The sequence below is a fragment of the Acipenser ruthenus genome, chromosome 4 (assembly GCF_902713425.1).
Source record: "Acipenser ruthenus chromosome 4, fAciRut3.2 maternal haplotype, whole genome shotgun sequence".
In the NCBI taxonomy this organism is placed as follows: Eukaryota; Metazoa; Chordata; class Actinopteri; order Acipenseriformes; family Acipenseridae; genus Acipenser; species Acipenser ruthenus.
Window position 1 is genome coordinate 99801413 of NC_081192.1, and position 22142 is coordinate 99823554.

Below are 22142 nucleotides of genomic sequence, written 5' to 3' on the forward strand. Positions count from 1 at the left end.
CGTACATCAGCAGTGTTTGCTCCAGGACTTCCAGACTGAGGGTCAATGTGGCCCCCACTCTAAATTTTAGGGGGACATTTTCTTCGGTGAGGGGGTCAATATGTTTGATAATTCAGAACCAACCACCATTTTTCAGTTTTGTTTGTTTTTAAATATGCCAGCAGAGTTTACTGACCTTTTGTTTCTGAAGAACAAAAAAGTCCACCACATACCCCCATCTGAGAGATTCATAATAAAATTAAAATTAAAACAAAAAAAGGTTTGTACAATAACATGATACAACAAAACGCACAAGCCTTGGAGTGTGTGATGGATACAGTATTATAATACAGTATTTTAATGGAAAAAAATATATTCTTTTTACTTTTGGATAAAAATAGTCCCTCAAACAGGTTTCTAGTTGTTGGAAACATCAACATCATTTTATTGTAATTACTAATTAATTAAAATAAACGAAGCCTCCATGCTAAACTCAGTCACTCAGAAATGACATAGGACTATTCCATGATAGCAAATGGCAATCACTGCGAATTTCACTAATAACAATTTGCGAATTTGCGAATACACTAATAACAATTTCATCTAATACAAATGCTTGTAAGTGCAGGTAGGTGCTGCATTATGAACACCAGCATAATACAGTAACCCTAGTTCCTTGCAGCAGTTGTGACAGTGACCAAACATGTTCGAGTGTTATGTAAACATTTAGCACAGGGGCGGCCAATCCTAGTCCTGGAGACCCACAATCCTGCATGTTTTTTGGGTCTCTTTTAAATCCGTAATGGCCAAAGACCTAGGAAACATGTTGGTGTTGACCAATTAAGTAAACAATTGATTCAGTTAAGTAATTGAGAACTCGGGTGGAACGAAAGCCAGAAGACACTGCGGCTCACCGGGACTAGGGTTGGCCACCCCTGATTTTAGTATTTAATTTTTATTTATTTATTTATTTCTTAGCAGACGCCCTTATCCAGGGCGACTTACAATTGTTACAAAATATCACATTATGTATTATTTCACATACAATTACCCATTTATACAGTTGGGTTTTTACTGGAGCAATCTAGGTAAAGTACCTTGCTCAAGGGTACAACAGCAGTGTCCCCCACTGGGGATTGAACCCACGACCCTCCGGTCAAGAGTCCAGAGCCCTAACTACTACTCCATACTGCTGCCCTTCATACAGAGCAGAACCAACTCGCTGCAATTTAAACTTTATTTTTACTGAAAAATAAACAGTAACAAGTAATCATAAGAACTGTCTGTGTGACATGCTGTCAGACCAGGACTTTACTGATACTGAGCATGGGAGCTGCTGCACTGCAGCATGCTGTTTCCCATGTTACAACTGTACACAATTAGAGGTGCTGTCACAAATTCCAGACATAACACTTGAAAAATATAAACATGCTGAGTTAATCGCAGTCATCTGCTGCATATATTAACCATTCGGCAGAATGTGGCAACAGACAAGTGAGTACAGACGTTAAACTACTGTTTTAGTATCACTTTAGTGTCTTAACAAGTCGTCGTATTTTTAGGCAGTTGAATATGATAGCAGCCGGCTTGCTCGAAGTGGCACCAACAATTGGCTTTGACCGAGAAGCCATTGACTCCTAAGGCAACAACTGTCTGGAGCCCTGATTTTGTAATTTTGTTTTAAAGGAATTTATTTTAAAGAATAAACAAGAAGCAAAAGCGGTCATGATGCTCATTTGACCAAAAATGCTTTTCCAGTGTTATTGTAAACACTTGCACAAGCAAATGAGACAGTTGTGTGATTTTTATGTTTATGTACGTATCGTTAAGACACTGCCGTTACCCAACCCTGCTGACTTTATACTCATGTATAGTGTGGGTCCGTAGATTAAGTTTGATCATGGATGTCATACAAGAACAATTAACCCTTTTTAATAGCAAAACTGGATCTTAAGTACCGGTATTTAAATTGTGGGGAAACCTTAGTGTTTCCAGAAATATATTTTAATGGCAATTCTCATACCTCCCATTAAATTTGCATTTAATGGCACACTCGCTAGTGTTCAGAGATAAAGGGTCTCATTTATGAAGGGGCACACAATTAGTGTGCACGTCGATGATTTCCGTATTTACTATTGCAATTGTATTCATTATCACGCAAAATAGGGGGCATATTATGGCGCACACTGATTTTATTGTGCCACACTGGTAATCAGAATGAATATGTGATTTGTATGGTGATGCATGATAATGTATTTAAATGGGGTACCCACACTGAATAATGAGATGAGCTTTATTCACACCATATTTACTAAAGGGCAATAATCGTAGTGTGCTCCTTAAAGTGAGCAATAATTGGCTTGTTTGGAAACCAGGCACCGTGAGTGCTCCAGGACTCAAGCACCAATGGGGGAAAAATAAGGCCCTGCATAGTGCAAATAAATCGCCTGTTCTGTCAGATTGTAGTGTGGATGCTTCACAAGCAGAACCTATTATTGCAGCGTTTTAAAAAATAAAACATTCAATGGCAGCTCTGACAAACCGGAAGGCGATTCTTCCCATGTTCAAATCCATTTATACAAAGTCCCCCAGCTTTCTTGAAAAGATCTGCGTTTCTTTTGTATTTGTTATGCTGTCATTAGTATCCAACTTAGTCGATTCAGCATCCGTCAGTTCTGGCAGATTCTGCTGTACTTGCTAAAGAGGTTTTCTCCCACTGCTAATTTTAAAACAAAAAGCGGCTCCCAGCTAACAATTTCATCCCGAGGGCTACAGTGAAATGCCTTTAAATTGGGACTTAAGTGAAGACCGTGTGTGTACGTGAGTACATGAATTATTGTAGGTAGTAATTCATAGTTCTTTACTCACTCGCAGGCTGTAACCCCCAACTCCACACCAGCCAGAATTTTTTGTAAATAGCATCACGTGTAATTAGCAATAAAATAAGCATTTTATTTGTCATCGGTGTCAATTTCAGGCGGAGCTTCGTGGTTGGCAAGGTGACACAGCTGAGAGAATTTTTCCTGACATCCCGTCTGGTGCTGTCTGTCAGTACGTTTACATGACAAAGCGTTTTTGGAAAACTGAATCAAAAAAACGATTTTCTTAAAACTTTTCTGTGTTTACATGATTATCGATAGAAAATCTAATTCGAATTCAACTGTATACATGGATTGAAGTTTTCGGAAAATGCAAGATATTTTCGCATGCAAAGTACTGTAGTAGCCTAAGTACGATTTGAAGACCGGACATTTCTGCGATAGAACAGAGACCAATCTAATATAGTGCTTTATCGAAGTGTCAGTTCTTAAATTCAAAGATTACTATCCTATACCTCTATTCAGATTCCCCACAATGTGCAATCAGCCTTTCCAACAGCTCATCCTCTTCTATTACCAGTTTCTTTTCCAGACATTATTTAAAATTATCACATCATTTAAAAGCTGGAAAACATTTGCTGCTTTAGTATGTGGTATTAACCCTTTGCGGTTCTATATCGGACCAGATCCGACATTGCAATTTTCCCTTTCCGGTCCGATGTCAGACCTTGTCCAACATCATCAAAAAGACGTAAAACACAGGTCTCTAGTAGTTTGTTTTTTTTTTTTGTTTTTTTTCCGGAAAAAGCCGAGAAAACCATTCAATGGCCGAGTGAGACCGAAAAAAAAAAAAAGGGGGGGGGGGGGGGGATGAGCAATACACATAGCCCCGGTACAACAGAGATAACACGGCCATAAACAAACAAGATATCTGCTTCTGCATCCACCGCTCAAAGAATATCACAGACATTTGCAGAGCTTTTTGAGATGTTACAGTAATAAAATAATTATTTGGATTGCATTATTGAGGAGTTTTGGTGATTTAAAACGAGTGATCGGGAGATGATTTATCAGTATGCACGACTGTAAAGAGGTATGTGAAAAATACAGTGAACAAGGTGGTGGGGCGGGGCTGTGGATGCAGTACTGAGCGTCTAAAATTAAACTGCGCGTGTGAAAATAAATTGGACCTGACGCGCTGAATAAATGGACCGCAAAGGGTTAACAAATACATACAGACTTTAACAAATGTATTACTTTATCCCTAACTAGACAAATGGATGCATGCAGACTGACTACAGATTATTATTATTTTCTCTGTTTTCTAAAACCACGTGCAGGAATGAAGGTCAAAGTTTGCACATGTGCAGTACGCTATCGGAATAAGTCTTCCGAAAAAGTGTTCTTTACATAATACATTTTGTTAGTTTTCAGAATTTAATCTGAAATTTCTAGGTGCTATTTTCCAAAAACTCTGTTTCTACATGACCTTTGATATCGGAATTAGTTTTCCGAAAAATATCGGAATTCTTATGCTCATGTAAACGCATGGAGTGTCTGTTTCTCAGCGCACAGTACAGTAGTCGCTCAGTAATCGTCCAGAAAGAGGTACAAACAGTTGATTGACCGATCTGTAGGAGCGTTTACTAAGGTGCCTTTAAATAATAATAATACAATTAAAACATTTTTTACAAAATCTAATTTTTTTTTTTTAAGGAAAATAAAATGGATAAATAGGGTTGTGGACTGAAATAAATTTATTTATTTTAAATAAATTTATAAATATTTAAGCACTTCTAGGAAATTACCTGTTAATTGTGAAGAGAACTACCCACAGGTTTAAAAGGCACTGCATAGCAACAGGACACTCAGTACTACATCTCCAGCCCCGCCCCAACCCTTGTTAGCTGTATTTCACATACTTTTTATTCATCTCCTGATCACTTGTTTTATTATTTGTTTATTTAGCAGAGTTTTAACACCAAACTCCTCAATAATTTATTTCTTAGCCGACGCCCTTATCCAGGGCGACTTACAATTGTTACAAGATAGCACATTATTTTTACATACAATCACCCATTTATACAGTTGGGTTTTTATAGGAGCAATCTAGGTAAAGTACCTTGCTCAAGGGTACAGCAGCAGTGCCCCCACCTGGGATTGAACCCACGACCCTCTGGTCAAGAGTCCAGAGCCCTAACCACTACTCCACACTGCAATCCAAGTCATTATTTTATTACTTTAACATCTCAAAAAAGCTCTGCAAATGTCCATGATATTCTTTGAACGCTGGATGCGGAAGCAGCTATCTTGTTTGTTTATGGCCGTGTTATCTCTGTGGTGCAGGGGCTATGTGTATTGCTCAGATCCACCCTTTTTTTCGGCTTCTATCGGTCTCACTCGTCCATTGAATGGTTTTCTCGGCTTTTTCCGGAGAAAAAATGACTACAGACCTGTGCTTTACATCTTTTTGATGATGTCGGACAGCAAAGGGTTAACATGCTGTCGTAAAAAACAAAGTAATTCCACATAATTAACTTTTTGAGGAATAGGTGCCTTCATCGTACCCTCTGAAAGCCAGTTCTTGCTTGCCAAGGTAAACAACAGAATCAATCAAGCGTTTTAAGGACCTCACGATTTTTCTTTGCTTCCTCCTAATGATTGGACACCTGCATAATAAGGGGAAGATCTTTGACTCTCTCAGTGGTTAAACCTACTCAAGACCTTCAACTATTTGCTCTGCCTCCGCTCATGTGATAGGACTGCTACGGAGAAAATGCAGGTCTTCAATTGGTTGGTTTTATTTTGTGTATATAAAAAAGTTCAGAACGATTTTATATTGTAGAAAAAAAATAAAAAATCTGGATTAATCTGTTAATCGGAGCAGCCCTTGGAGGCGAGGCAGGGAGGTAGCAGGGGGCTATAGTGCCCCAAACCACAGGCTGAGGGCATTGCACCCTGGAGGTAACAATAGTCTTCACGTGGCCCGACTGCAGTACATATTTAATGTAAATCAATCAAGAAAATAAGCGACGCAAGGGTGGATTGTAAATATGACTTAAACTGATCCAGCATATGTAAATAAATAACAGAATGTTTTTGAAGTTCATACTGCATACAGAAGTTTTTTTGACATCCAGCTCTCCAGGCGGCTTGCTGATGGCTGCATAACCCAGTTTGTAAAACGTATTGTTAGAATGCTGCATGCTGATTGGTCCATCTGTTCTAAGCTGTTACAATATCCAGCACACTGTCACGATTAGGAACTGCTTGGGAACAAAGGTAAATCACTGCACCTGTACTAACCATGTATCACTGCGCCATCAAAATCAAAGAAAACACCTGTCAAAATACCTGCTGTCATGGAAGATACTGAAGACGTCAAGGTGTCTTTTCATATCTTTCAGTTTATATTAATTTGCACTATGAACCAGTTTGCTATTTTAAGTAAGATGCTGTTTTGGTATTTTATTAGCAGTACATACCAGTCATTTTCTGCAACTTCAGTCGGATCCAGTTGTCAGATATTCAGTTATTTCCCTCCTTCTAGTAGGTATCGGATATACTTTTGTTAAACTGACTCCATTCATTTTTAACTGGATATTTTTATGTATTTCGACAGTATTTACATTATTACACGCAACGTCTTAACCATTCGATTCAGCTTTCTTCACTGCCTCTCTTCTTTACTGCAGCTCTCTCTCACAAATGTAACATTGGTGTGCTAGAAAAAAACTCAATGACATTTATACCACAAAACAAACTCGGCTGGTAAATGCTTAAATGATTTGCTTTCTTGATAAAATAAATAAATAAATACAATTTGACTTTTAAATGAATTACTTAATTAATAATCTTCATCCCAACAAAGCACCTTAAACTCTTGCGCTGTTTGGTATACGCTAGAGCCAATGGGAGTGAATTACCTAGCAACAATGTTACCTGGAATATGCAGGAAGACAGGAACCTCAGATATACAACTAAGCAAGTTTATAGAGAGAGAGAGAGAGTCAGAAAAATGAACTGAAACACATCTAAGTGTTTTTTATAGTTTAAAGTCTTCTTTTAAAACCATTTTTTATTGCATTTACTGAAACAGTTATTTTAGTTAATGGCGACTATTTAATGTTGTGGAAGGTTATACCTCTATGTTAAATCTTTAGAAACAATATAGATTTATTTATTTTTATTTTTTATAAAGCATATATAAATCTGTTTTATAAAAGCAATAAGGCACTTGAGGGCATGGGTTGTGCTGGATAGCTTCACTTCTTGGTTGGTTGCAGGCACTTGACTGCATCTCATGCCTAACAGTGCATCAAGAAGTGACACTATCCAGCTCAACCCATGCGGTCTCGTGCCTTATTGCTTAATTATATCCTGGCTGTCCTTTATTGACATCGTCGAGTCAGAAAACGGTGACAGGACTGACGGTGATGTGAACCAATCACATAAGACGGATACTGTTGCCCGGTGGTGTAAGGATGTCGGGGCAATTGTTCAATATATTTTTGCTGCGATGTTGAGGTTTTAACCAATGATTTTATTTATTTATTTATTTATTTATTTATTTATTTATTTATATCAAAATCAGTCATTTGTGCACCAAAGGTTTATGGTGATGAGGTGCTTACCACAAAGGAATACCACAAAGTTCAATGAAGTTGAAATACTCGGTATCCCATTCAAATTAATCTTTATTTATATCCATCTGTTTTAGTGTAAAACAAGCTAAATTATTTATATCTACAGTTTAACTTCATTGTAACGAACCCCCTGGGACCTGGAGAAATATTTGTTATATCAGGTTGTTCACTAGAATAGGGTTTGGCAATTTGCTTTATAAGAATGATGAAGAAACGCCCAAATTGAACGTCTTTATACAGTAGTTCTTTCAAGACATCTTCACATTGATCAGCATTTAAAATGTATATTTAAAAATTAAAGGGCACTTACATGCTGAATACAGTAAATATGTGGCCTTTCTCTTGAAAAACATATCCAGCGTAGATTGCGTCATATTTTTCGTGCTTACCTCAATGCATGCTTTTTCAATTTTGTTGCCCCCTCGTGCCTGTTGCCATGGTTGCAGTTTGTGTGAAGATGGCAACGTTGCATACGTCACACAGGATTCGCACTATAATAGGTTGTCTATGAATCAGCCTCATCTTCGAATTAGCCTACCAAGGTCTTTGTTTTCACTGAGAGAATGACACATTGACACCGGAGAAAGTTCCGGACTGTGTTTAGGTAATTATCATAAAATAAACATTAGGTTACTGTATTTGTACTCCTTAAACGATAGAAAGTCACATTATTAATATTTTGCATCATTATTTAAAACATTAACTTACGAAAGGTGAAATATTTGTGGGGTTTAATAAAGTAGCCTTATATAGCCTAATGTGTTGAGTGATTAAAACCGAATAAAGTTATCACTAAAAACTGTCGGATTAATTTGCTATTTTTTTTTTTTTTTTTAATTCACCGATAACCTACTTTATAGTTTTATTAACCCCTTTCGTTATTTTTATTTAGTTTATTTTTATTTTACCAGATTCTTGTAAACGTGTATGTTGACAAAATACTTCTAAATATAGCTTTTTACTAATTTACCAGTTTCATGTGTATGACTGAATACAGACGCAGCGGGAACTTCGTGTTTTTTTTTTCTCCTGCAACTTCCTTCCTGCTGTCGCCGTCAATGTTGTCATGTGACTCTTATTTATATGTAATATAGATAGACAGATATAAACGCAAATACAAAATGCAACATAAAACAAATCATAAAGCAGACGTAGAATGACATTTTTAAATTGGTAGGTTTATACAAAAAATACTTTTAAATAAATACTTGCAATCGTAATTGTCAAGGCTCAGCCGTTACCATAGACACGGTCTGAAGGGATACGGAAGCTCTGACTAGCACGTGTGCAGATGTATAATTTGGAGAGAGACGTTTGGGAAGATACCGCCGTTGAGCATTAGCTGTATTCCTTTTTTACTTTTGGAGAAAATATGCCTTGTTTGCTTATTGTATTAGTATGCTAATTTGTTTTATTTCAAGTGGTGCAAACTTTGCACTGGAGCAAATGCTGTTTTGGTTTTGAATGAATTAATCGCTTTGCTTAGCGTTTAAATACTGAGGAAACCACAAGCTTGTTGTATACACCCTGCTTCAGTGTAAAGGGATTGAAGTACACCTTTGTTTTTTTTAAATGGGTATAATGCTGTATGTGCAATTGACAGCACCACAATACTAGGGCAGCAGTGTGGCGTAGTGGTTAGGGCTCTGGACTCTTGACCGGAGGGTTGTGGGTTCAATCCCCAGTGGGGGACGCTGCTGCTGCTGTACCCTTGAGCAAGCTACTTTACCTAGATTGTTCCAGTAAAAACCCAACTGTATAAATGGGTAATTGTATATAAAAATATGTAAAAAAAATAACGTAAATGTGATATATTTTAACAATTGTAAGTTGCCCTGGATAAGGGCATCTCCTAAGAAATAAATAATAGGGCAGTGTAAATATAGTTTCTTGTATTTTTAGAGGGCATGGGCAGTATTTACTGTAAATAGGCAGTTAGAGGGGGGCTTTATGTTGCCGTTACTGCCGCTAATGAGAAATTATGGTAACTAAATTATTTCTGTCAATGTTAAAACAAAAAGCAGATGTTTAATAAAATAGTTATGTAGTTAACCACCCAGCTGCTTATCCCACGATTTCCACGTGGAGCGCATGCGAGTCCAAATTTATCACCCGTGAGAATAGCGTGCAGGCGCTTATAAGTGCACATGCAAAGTTTAACACGTCTTAACGTGCTTCAATGAAAAAATAAGAATGCTATATTCTAAAATTGTATGCATTTTTATTTTTTACTGGCAGATGTGCTTGACAGACCAAGTCATCTGTATACACACAGCTGAGAGTGAAAAATAGATGCCTGTGTATCTACAGAGAATAAAAGGAGGAGATGTCTTATTTGTTGGTCTTACAGGTTGTAAGGAAGCCTTGTCAGGTTTGGTACTGGTCAAAATGATATATAAATACTGTATATGAAGTGCGTCTGCTTTGAAATCTGTCACACAAAAAATAATTTCTAAAAGGTGATATGTCTGCACAAGTATTATGTTATTGTAAAACATTGTTATTTCTACTTATATAATGCTGCCATTGGGGAACAAAGTTATGTTGTGATCTATAAACACATTGTTTTGTTATTTAAGTTCTATTGAAATACTGTTTCCATTTTTCATAATCACAATAAGTGTGTATTTAAATAAATCTAGCAAAAATTGTTTTGAAAACTGTTCAAATTGCTTATTTGAGGGCTAAGAATGAAAAATCTGCAAAAAAGGATCATTTGTAACATAGAAATTGCCAAAATAAATGGGCAGCTGGGTGGTTAAAACATGATGTATACTATTATTGATATGATCTATTTAAGTTTTGTTAGTGTGTATCTGTAACAAAATAAAATAATTTGTGAAAAATAAAACTAAATTATAAAATATGAATTTCAACAAATATTATATATGGATGGTTTTGGAGTTAGGGTTAAAAAATGTTTTATATATATATATATATATATATATATATATATATATATATATATATATATATATATATATATATATTATATTATATTATATTATATAATTTGTGTATGCTGAAAAACTAAGATGTAAGAAGTAAGCCAAGTTAATTATGTGTTTTTAATTGTTTAGTTTCTTTCCATGCCACCTACCCTGCCTTTTTACTAAAACTATAATTAGCTATATTAAACCATGGCCGTTTTCTTAATTATATTATCTAGTGAAGAAACAAGCTCAAAGCTATTTTTCTAGCTATACATTCCTTAAAGAAAATTGATAGCTTTACTGTGTAAAGGATGTAGTCAGTACACTACACACCGTTTGTTTCAGACATTCTGCCCAGAGACCAACCTCTTGTTAAATTTAGAAAATAACAAGGAAGAATTAGCAAAGAAACAATAAAATGCTAAACGTAATTTATGGATTCCTCTCATGTGACATTGCTGGACCGTTACTAAACTGTTTCATATTTTTTATTGTTATTGTAATGCCAGCAATAAGATGAACTGGTCTTTTCAAAACACCTTCATCTGTAGACTGAACTACATTGTTTGTGGAAGACTCTAAATATGATTCTCACAACTGTGTTGGACATTTTGTTTTTTGCACTGTTGTAATATAATTCTTTGGCTTTCCTGCTTTTTTTAATTCCAGCAAACATTGACAGGTTGTCTGTAAACATTGACAGGTTTGAAATGTCTTCAGGTTCTTTACTTACTATTACAGCAACAAGTCTTATTGAAAAACTCTTGGCTTTAATAGAAAATAAAGAATTGTGGTAATATTTATTAAATTACTTATTTTAACTGTCAACATTTGTATTTGTTCAAATGCCATGTTTAATTTTATTAATATGTTGATAAAAAGTGGGGAGAACGCAATTGGCAATTTTTTTGAAAAACTGGATTTTCTATTCCCAAAAATGGAAAATCAGTAGCCCTAGATAGATAGTTACTGTTGCAGGCAATGCAGACAGCAGTGTATTATACAGTAGTATAAAGCAATTATATGCAGGCCACCAGTTAAGCATCCAGTCTATATCTATGATAACAACTGACAGGGCTGCATTTCTAAGATCTGACAGGCTTCATAAAGGTAAATATACGCTTCATAAAAATTCTGTATAATATAAATTGCTGAGATACTTGAATATTGTTTAAAAATTGTATAATGCAACAAAAAATATATTAAAAGGGTTAATGTGTGGCCGAAGGTTTCTCAGTGATTATTTACCCTTTCTCAGTCAAAACTGCAAGTTTCCCAGTGTCTACAAAGCTTAGAGGGAACGCTGTTCGTAAAGCACCAAGTTATATCCTGTGGTGTAGACAAACTTTTTACCTTAGGAGCCAATGGCTCCTAGGCTAGAAATGACGCCAAATCCAATTGTTGGGTGCCACTTTAAGAGCAACTTGGTTGCTTCCATATTCAGCTATTTTAAAATACAAGAAAAACACTAAAATGATACGAAACAGAAATGTAATGTTTGTACTCAGTGGTATGTTGCCTCATTGTTCATCTATGCTCCCTGATGCTGACTTGCTCTGCCTTGCCTGTCCTCCATGTGATCTACTGTTATGATGCTGCACCTGTCCTCCATGTGATCTGCTGTTCTGACGCTGCACCTGTCCTCCATGTGATCTGCTGTTCTGACGCTGCACCTGTCCTCGGATGCTGCTGCTGGAACTGTATTTCCTCATGCTGTCATTTTACATCTTTGGCTTTTTTAAAAGTGAACATAAAATTCCCTGCAGTTCTGCCTTTTGGCAATGTGTTCCATAACTCATCCCTCTGAACTAATTGGAATTTGGCCTTAACTTAAGCCTGTGAACTATATACAACTGTCAAATCTATCTTATTCACAATCTGATGTCCTGTGGTGCTTGGCCTGCCTCCCTGATCATCTGTACTGGGGTCTGCACTGTCAGGCATGGTAAATCGGAGAAGTATGGTAAAGTCCCATTCTCGACCTGGCAAATAAACCTTGTACTAAAATGTCTGTTCTACAAGCATTACTACTAAAAAAAATCTGGTTAAATGTACCCTTCAGATGGTAAATTACAAGTAAAAATACAAACCCGTGCGGACATAATGTCTGACAAAAAAGACTGACTTGTTAGAATGTCGCTTTATAAAGTAAATCCTCTACCTAAATAACTATTGATAAGCAGTCAATCTGACAGGTAATTTATCTGTAAATACAGTAAATAAACCAAATGCAAGAAAACAGGCAAACACTAAGGTGTCCTAAATATATTACTAATGTAGTATGTCGTGGAATATCGCTAAGGGATATGTGAGCAAGAACATAAATAAAAGAACAGATGCAAAATCAAATCATGAATAGTCTTGCCTTCCGTCTCTACAGTGAAAATAGGATCCAAAAGCTCTTCATCCTCTAAATCAAGGTCCTCGCCCCCACTGGAGTAATCAATCACTCCCATTCTTTACAAAATGATCTCTCTTTTCACCCCTAACACCTGGGTTCAAAGTTTGAGCCATCACTTCAGTCCACGTGACTGTTTTAAGCCTATCAGTACACACATTGCATTTCAGCGCTGTTTTATGCAATTGAAAAACAAACCAGGCAGAGCTGTGAAAGGGTTAAAAAGCATGCACTGGCATTATAGCACATTCATTCGTATTGCATATTAAACAAACCAAAAAAAAAAAAAAAAGTGGGAGATTGCACTTTTGGTATTCTTGCAAAAAAAAAAAAAAAAAAATGCTCACATTTGCGACCTTTTCAGTCAGGAGCCGTGATGTGTGTTCTGGCAGTATGAATTGCTGGCCTCATTGGTCAGTGATGAGAAACCAGTCACTGTGCTAATTAGCTGATGCATACCAAAAATTTTGAAGTTTACCAAAACATTAAGACATAGTGTGTCCATGCTGTACTTTTTTTTAAATTGATACCTGTGGACTCTTGACTTTTGTATTTTTGCTGTTTATTCTATGCTAGACATTTTTTGTGGCAGAAGGATGCCTGTAATTCCATGTCTGTCCTGAGTGTGGTTGTCTGGCCTATGATTAGGAAAAGGTGTGTGTATTTATTTCCCAGTGAAACGTACATGCAGAAGTATTTGTCACTGCGTACAGACAAAGGTTACATGCAGGCTATCAATACTGTGCACAGACTGTAATGCTGCCACAATTTTTTGTGTAAAATATAACAAATGAGGTCCCCAACAGTCCAGCGATAGAATACTTTTTTGTTTAATATTTGAAAGTTGGTACTGTGCATTTCTAGTTTATTTTTTCAGAACATGAAATTTCAAGATGTCTCTTGATTTATCTACAGAATCTGCACAGACGGAAAAGCCTGCATCCCATTCTTGTACCTCCCAGTCTTCCTCCACTTCCAGTTTGAACCCCTCCGTGACACAGACTTCCTCCGCTTCCACAGTCCCTGTTTCTCCTGTCCCACAGTCACCCGTTCCTCCATTACTCCAGGACCCAAACCTCCTACGGCAGCTTCTGCCTGCATTGCAGGCCACCTTGCAGCTTAATAATGCTAATGTTGACATGTCTAAAATTAACGAAGGTAAGTGGGTTTGTAAAAATATTTGGGTTATATAAAGAGGCCTATGCATCAAGTTAATCTTCAAGCTTCATTTTTGTAATGTTTTTATTGGAGATTTCTACTTTTGTGTTTGGAACCAGATTGTCAGACTTCATCTCTTGCTAGTTATGGAACTGTAATCCATGTAGGAGGCACGTTTAAGACCTCTTTGCAGTGAACATAATCTGTAGGTTGCAACACATTACAGTTACAGTTAAATTGGTATGCTGGTGTCCTGACTTAATAAAGGACTTAATAAATAGCTGTTTTCAGCAACCTTCTCTTGATTAACCTTGACAGGCAGCTCCCAGACAGTTTGTAACTTGTCTTGTTAATGTCCAATGGCCTAGGTTTCACGTTCCCCAGCTGCAGATGGCTCTCTCCCAGCAGCCCCATGTTTTCAGTATTTTTAATGTTTGCTCAAGGCCCCTGATTGCAGTTGAATATTTCTTTCAGTTGCAGCACACCAAACCTGTTTTCCAGTTCTTAGTCACTTTCTTTTGACTGACTATGCCAGACTGACCCAGTTGCCTGTTTTACCTCACACACACATACACACAGCAGCCTGCTTGCACTTTCCTCTACAGCTTGCATCCTACCTTTCTTAACCTTTTAAATGTGCTGTATGCTCTAATCTATTTTACTTCCAAGAAGCATGTTGTTAACTTTCCTTGGGTTAAGTTTTTTTTAGTTAGTTTCAGTATAGTGTTCATGACCGACATGTCTTAACTTATGTAAGTGTCCAAAGTAAAGCTTGTTACTCTGGGCAGTTTAAGACTCAAGTAATGTTTCTGGTCCACTACTGTTGAATCTGATCTCACACAGACACACAGACAGACAGACAGACAGACACACACTAGGGGTGCACCGATAAGATTTTCTTGGCCGCTACCCATAGCTGATGGTTATCGGCCCATATTGGCCGATACCGATAATAAATACAGTGCAGGTAAACTACTAGAACAAGACATGGGTCCTGTATTTAAACCTGTTTTATAATTATAAGTGTTAAACTATTAACAGGTATCGTTTACTCGTTGTATTTAACAAAAATGAACAGGTATTGTTTACTTGTCTGGTTAATACTATTTTCTTATGAATAATAAATACGCTTATATTTTATTAGTTTTGTCAGTATGAAGCCAACTACAAAGCATTACTTAGGGTGAATGTTAGTCTGGTAACTGTATAGGCTACATGTACTCTACTACTCTACTACTACTAATAGTAATAACTTAAACTATTAATGTAATTTAGGATTCGATTTTTTTTTTAAGCATCAGAATAATATTCTACTCACTTGCTATCCTATTGTTGTCTTCAGATATTAAAAAATAAATAAATAAATAAATCCAAACACCGCTCTTTTGAAACGTATTTGCTGCATTTTGATCGCATGTTCCACAGCATTTTTAGGAAGCGCGTCTGACCAAACATTAAATTCTGTGCTGAAAGAAATTCAAGCATGGATATCGGTGTACGTTATCGACTAAAATAACCTACCGATAGCTGATTTGCATTTTGTTTTTTTCCCCTTATCGGTGCTATATATATATATATATTAGTGCCTATAGTAAGTATTCATCCCCCTTGGACGTTTTCACAGTTTGTTACAACCTGAAATCTCGATGCATTTAAATGTTGTTTTTTTTCCTTTTGATTTACACAACCTACTCAACACTTTGAAGAGGCAAGAGAATTCTTATCGTGAAACAAGTTAATGAAAAATAAAAAAAACTGAAATGTCTTGGTTAGATAATTAATTATTAACCCCCCTGAGTCAATACTTGGTAGAACCACCTTTGGCAGCAATTACAGCTGTGAGTCTTTTGTGGTAAAACTCTACCAGGTTCGCACATCTGGATTGTGCAATATTCGCCCATTCCTCTTGGCAAAATTGTTCAAGCTCTGTCAGGTTGGATGGGGATCGTTGGTGGACAGCAATCTTCAAGTCTTGCCACAGATTCTCATTCGGATTCAAGTCTGGGCTTTGACTGGGCCACTCTAGGACATTCACTTTCTCGTTTTTAAGCCACTCCAGTGTCGCTTTGGCTGTGTGCTTGGGGTCATTATCCTGCTGAAAGGTGAATCTCTGTCTCAGTCTTAGGTCTTTTGCAGACTGAAGCAGGTTTTCCTCAAGGATTTGCCTATATTTAGCTCCATCCATTTTGCCCTCTACCCTGACAAGCTTCCCAGTCCCTGCTGATGAAAAGCATCCCCATAGCATGATGCTGCCACCACCATGCTTGGTGTTACCTGGGTGATGTGCTGTGTTGGGTTTGCGCCAGACATAACGCTTTGCAGTTAGGCCAAATAGTTCAATTTTTGTTTCATTGGACCACAGAATCTTTTGCCACATCTTTTCAGGTCTCCCACATACCTTTTTGCAAATTCCAAGAAGGATTTTGCATGGGCTTTTTTCAGAAATGGCTTCCTTCTTGACACACACATACATGCCAGATTTGTGGAGTACCTGAGCTATTGTTGACACATGGACAGTTTCTTCCATCTCAGCCATGGAATGCTGTAGGTCTTTCAGAGTTGTCATTGGCCTCTTGCTGGCTTCTCTGACCAATGCCCTTCTTACCCGGCTGCACAGTTTGGGAGGACAGCCTGCTCTAAGCAGATTCTGGGTGGTGCCATATACCTTGTACTTCTTAATGATTGACTTGACTGTGCTCCAAGGGATATTCAGTGCCTTTGAAATCTTTTTATACCCCTCCCCTGATCTGTTCTTTTACACAACTTTATCCCAGAGTTGTTTTGAAAGCTCCTTGGTCTTCATGGTAGTATATTTGCTTTGAATGCACTATATATATGAATTCTATTCTGGAAACAATTTAAAAATCCAAGTAGGTTTGTTTTAGTTGATTGATTAGCATTACTGCTTTGAGAGTAAGAAATTGCTACATTTCTACAATAGTATGGATTAAGTTATTTTTTTGTGCAGCAGAACAAGGTTATATTGTTTTATATACAGGGTGAACAGAAAGTAAGTTTACCACATCAATGATATGGTGAGTTGATGTGGTAAACTTACTTTCTAATCACCCTGTCCTGTAACAAAATCACATTGTTTTGAATAAGTCATCTAACACACTATAAAGGTCTTGCAACTTTTTTGTGTTGTGGTCGTAATCCCTGATGTGTTTTTGGAAGAGGTAATGTTGAGATAGTGTTGCTGTTACACTCAGCACTACTATCAAAATACATACAGATGCTTCAAGTGTTGCTGAATTCACAAAACCCTAATATGAGCCTGTGACAAGCAGGCTGTAGTGGTGACATCAGACCAGAAAGGAGTACACAGACAGGCAGTAGTGATGAGTGAAACTGAGCCGCAATGGCTGCGTTCAGTACGTTTATTGCCAAAATAAAAGATTTACTAAGAAAACAGGACACGGCACTTGAGGCCAAAATAAATAGACAAACGAAACGGATTAACACTTAAACAAACGGTGGACTAATAGACAAACAAACACGGTGAGTACAAGTACTTATAACAATTATTATTTTATTTTAGTTTACTTTCTCTCCTCTCCACACCCGTTCTCCACTCACCGAACACACAACCCAGAGTGAGTGAAACGTGCATCTATATATACTGTTGTGCCGGGATTCAATTACTAATTAATTATTCACTTGAATCCCAGCACGTGAACTAATTCTGTGCAACCCCGTGCTCACATATTAAATACTTTAAATGCACGTGAAGTGCAATCCCTGTGCCTAAATACAGTTATACATTTTAAATAACTTGTGCTACACACACCCATTTATATCCTGTGCAGCAATATCGATACACCAACATTAACACACCACACGCAACATATAACACAGAAATGCACACGGGCGGGGCACATTGCCACAGAGCCATACAACTATTTTTCTAGGCTGGTTAACTCCTCCTGGAGAGTTTAAGAAGTTTGAGATGTTATTTGGAGGGTTTTAGTAGTTTCTGGAGACCTATAATTTACATTTCCACGTTACATTTCAAGTGTTTGTTTTGGGTTTTAACGTGCTTGACTTGTAAAGCAAAAATCTGTACTTTTTTATGCATCTGTTTTTCTGTGTTTTGTCCCCCCTTTAGTTCTTACAGCTGCTGTCACACAAGCTTCATTACAGTCTATGCTTCATAAGATTCTCACAGCTGGACCATCTGCTTTCAACATCACTACTTTGCTTTCCCAAGCTGCTCAGCTGTCTACACAAGGTATGACTGCAAAGGAAATTGTGCTACTTCCAGGTGTAGTTAGGTCGACTTTTACATGGCTGTAGCCAGTGCTTCAGGTAAGGTTTTGGGTCATTGACTAATTTTACCCTCCCAATTTAGAGAATATGCGAGTGTATATATATTTTAGGTGAGTAAAATGCAACATTATCTTGAAATTGAGTACTTTCAATAAATACTGCATACTTTTAATGCTAACTTGTGGTATGCAAGTGTAATGTTACTTTGAACTACTGTACAAAAACTTGGTCTTACAATAAAAACAAACACAACAATTCTCCATTGCTTTATCACATATGGATGTGAATCAAGTAAACACAAACAGAACATTGTATTTAATTCCAATGCTGCAGGTGGAATATACTTAACAAACCTAAAGAAACGATGATGCTGTATTCCTGATTGATCGCCTTGCAATAGAAATCTAAAGTATTCTGACATATTCCAAACACTGAATATTGTGTTTATTATATAGATTTACCTTCCAACAATTCAGTTGACAGATAGGTAAATGGATAGGTTAGGTTGAAGGGATTAAGACGGCGCCGAGAAATCAAGAATCCACAGGCCTGTTTCATAAAAGTCTGTGATTTGCGATGAGATTGCGAGGACTTTGAGGTCCTCGCTGCAAGCGTTTCATCAAACCCATCACGAGGACCATCACTTGGTTGATTTGCGCTGTGAAAAATGGTTGCGTTTTTATTTCTAATTTCTTGAACTAATAAATCACGCAAATGAATTAATTATCTCTGCTCTTGGCAATCGGTACTTTTGATACTAATTCTGAGTCTATATACGCATCAAAAGGGTTTCCCCGGTCCCTAAATACTCTCTCTTCTCATTCCTCTGCAGTAGCAGTGACGTGCTAGTAGTAGTATGAGAGCTATGATATCTACTAAAACGATTTGCAAAAACCTGCGACGCAGCAACCCTGCAAAAGTTTTATGAAACGTGTATTCATTCCACATGAAATTTAAATATTATATGCAATTCCTATTTTTTCAATGCGTAAAACACCCTTTACGCAGCTTATCTGGAGCGCTGGCTGTAGCTCTGTCATTTTTATTATGCTATGCCCAGTGTTCATTTTAAGTTTTATTGAGCATGAATTGAAAATGTTATAAATCATATAACTAGGGCCACAGAAAATTCACGATTTCACGGAAATAGTGTATTTGACTGCCTACCGTGAAACCTTTTTTTTTTTTTTTTTTTTTTTTAAACATTACTCTTCACCAGCTTTTATCATGTAGAAACCATAGACAATTACATATAAATGCCTGCAACAATAATAAAACTACAACTAATAGATCTTATATTTATCATGGTGTCAGTCTTGGATGTCACATCTTTGCCACTAAATGCAATCCCTGATTTCACAAGCTTGTAGAGATGAAATTGAATCTTACAAGCACCATGCTGTGACAAAAATGTAAATATTGTTGAAAACCCTGTTTTTTAACATTTTGTTTTTCAGTCAGCATAACGCTATACAACACAGTCCGTTTAATTACTGTATGAACATAGCCTAAGTTTTAAATGTTTACAAAACTCAACAATGTTGCCGAATTCGTTATTCAAACTTGTTTTAATCAGTTTTGTCTGCTTGTTACTTTTTTCAGCCAACACATTTAAATGACCCTTGTTTGTTACATTTTAAAATATTGTTTTAAACGTTCCAATGTAAATGTTGACTCAGTAGTTACCATTAACCCTTTGCGGTCGTATGTCGGACTCTGTCCGGCATCATCAAAAAGACGCAAAAAACAGGCCTCTAGTCGTTTTTTCTCTGGAAAAAGCCGAGAAAACCATTCAATGGCCGAGTGAGACCGATAGGAGCAGAGAGAAGCCGAAAAAAAAGGAGCGTATCTCATGAATACAGATAGCCACGGCACCACATAGATAACACGGACATGAACAAACAAGATATCTGCTTCTGCATCCAGCGCTCAAAGAATATCAGACATTTGCAGAGTGTTTTTTAGATGTTGTAGTAATACAATAATGACTTGGATCGCATTATTGAGGAGTTTGGTATGCACTACTATGAAGAGGTATGTGAAAAATACAGCGAACAAGGGGTGGGGCCAGGCTGGAGATGCAGTACTGAGTGTCCTGTTGATATGCAGTGCCTTTTAAACCTGTTTTACTGTGAAAAAAAATACTTTTAAACAGCGAGTCTAAAATAAACTCCGCGTGTGAAAATAAATTGGACCTGACGCGCCTGAGACGCGCTGAATAAATGGACCGCTAAGGGTTAAATCTTAATGTTTCAACCTCTGTGATTTTCTTTGATGCACTATTAATTTTAGGCAATTTTACAATAGAAACCTTTTTTTTTTTTTTTTAATAAAATGACACTTCCATGACAATCTGTGAAATGTTTTTTTTTTTTTTTTCTTATTGTCCTTCGTGAATTTCTTGAAAAAGTACTGTGAATTTTCCATGGCCCTACATATAACATACTCATGTTTTGGTTGTGTTAGAATGTATGGATGATTAGTGCATCATTTTGAAGTAGGATTGAGTTATGAGAATACTCGTATTTGCAGTGAATATTCTGATTTGAAGACCTGGAATCTTGTTCAGTTGTGGTTCTTGCTTATATTCCGTGATTGGAGCGTGGAGGGGAAGATGCTGAGTTATAACTTTATGAAGTACAGGAACGCTAGGGAATTCCAGTAAGCTGCAGTCTCCTGCAAATCTGACTTGAAGTGTACCTAAAGATGCAAGAATAAAATATTACACACCATGTCCCAGATCACACCAAAATATATTCAGCGACATAATTGGAATAATATCCTTATGTCATGCAAACAAATATTTCTGATATTGAATATGCCTGGGACTATTTTAATGCATGCACAGACCCTGTAAAACAGCAGGTATTGTCAGTGTTGTAACTAAAGGTAACATTTTCTTTCAAATGATACAGATGCATCTGGTTCTGTTTTGGACCACAAGTGGTCACTTCGAAAGATACAGAAGAAAAAGGATTTTTAAATGTCTGGTAAAAAAAACCTTTTTAATTTTATTTATTTTTCGATTTTTACAGCCCAGCAGTCTAATCAGTCTCCAATGTCATTAACATCAGATGCCTCGTCACCAAGGTCATATGTATCTCCGAGGATAAGCACGCCACAGACAAATACAAATAAGTCTCTCATAAACACACCTCCAGTATCATCACAGCCAAAGGTACGTATTAATAGTTAAGCACTGCATAAACAAACTTGGAATGAAGTAGGAACAGCTTCTACAATACTGGCTTATATGTGATGGTTATTTTCTACATCTGCTCTATTCAGGTTAGTACACCTGTAGTGAAACAAGGACCAGCGCCACAGTCAGTACCTCAGCAGCCTGTACCTGCTGAAAAGCACGGGCATGAACCTGCGTCCCCTCGGACTCTTCAGCGGTCAAGGTAAGGACACTGTTAGTAGGTGTATGTGAGGTAGGATTAGTAGCTGGATTGTGTTTTTTGACTAATGAAATGAAAGTCAAAAAGTCTTAAAGTAAATCTTTATCCTGTAATATGTGCCCCTTCAGGAGTCTTTACCCAGTTTAAGTTTGAAACGGTACTACAGTCCGCACTCGGATATACACATATAGACACTCAGATACACGTCAGTTGCATTTTACCGTCCTTGTATTATGAATAAAATCAACCCCCATTTTGTGTGTTTTTATGTATGACAAATGAATGCACTTATCCATCACACGTGATTTCTGACCTCCGTCACCAGTTTTCTGATACAAAGCCCATCTCTTCAATGTTAATGTATTTGATTATCCATCACAGTCCATGGTGGTCCCCCCCCCCCCACAAGCGCAAATCTGTCCATACACATGACTGGGTGTCAGGACAGTGTGTCAGCACCATGCTTCAGGGCTGTAGAGGTAATGCAGCAACAAATAAACAAACAATAAGAGTGATTCTTGCTACGGAAATGTGAAACA

At 37.1% G+C, this 22142-nt stretch overlaps 1 protein-coding gene across 3 annotated transcripts in view; it reads left to right on the top strand.

Moving 5' to 3' along the window:
* Nucleotides 1-22142, top strand: part of LOC117400287 (WW domain-containing adapter protein with coiled-coil-like) — a 54563-nt gene that overhangs the window by 24016 nt on the left and 8405 nt on the right. For all 3 annotated transcript variants that reach the window (XM_059023230.1, XM_059023228.1, XM_059023229.1), the window contains 4 exons: nt 13691-13933; nt 18042-18164; nt 21238-21380; nt 21491-21606. In XM_059023230.1, coding sequence (XP_058879213.1) covers nt 13691-13933; nt 18042-18164; nt 21238-21380; nt 21491-21606 — 625 coding nt within the window. The remainder of the gene's footprint in view (nt 1-13690; nt 13934-18041; nt 18165-21237; nt 21381-21490; nt 21607-22142) is intronic.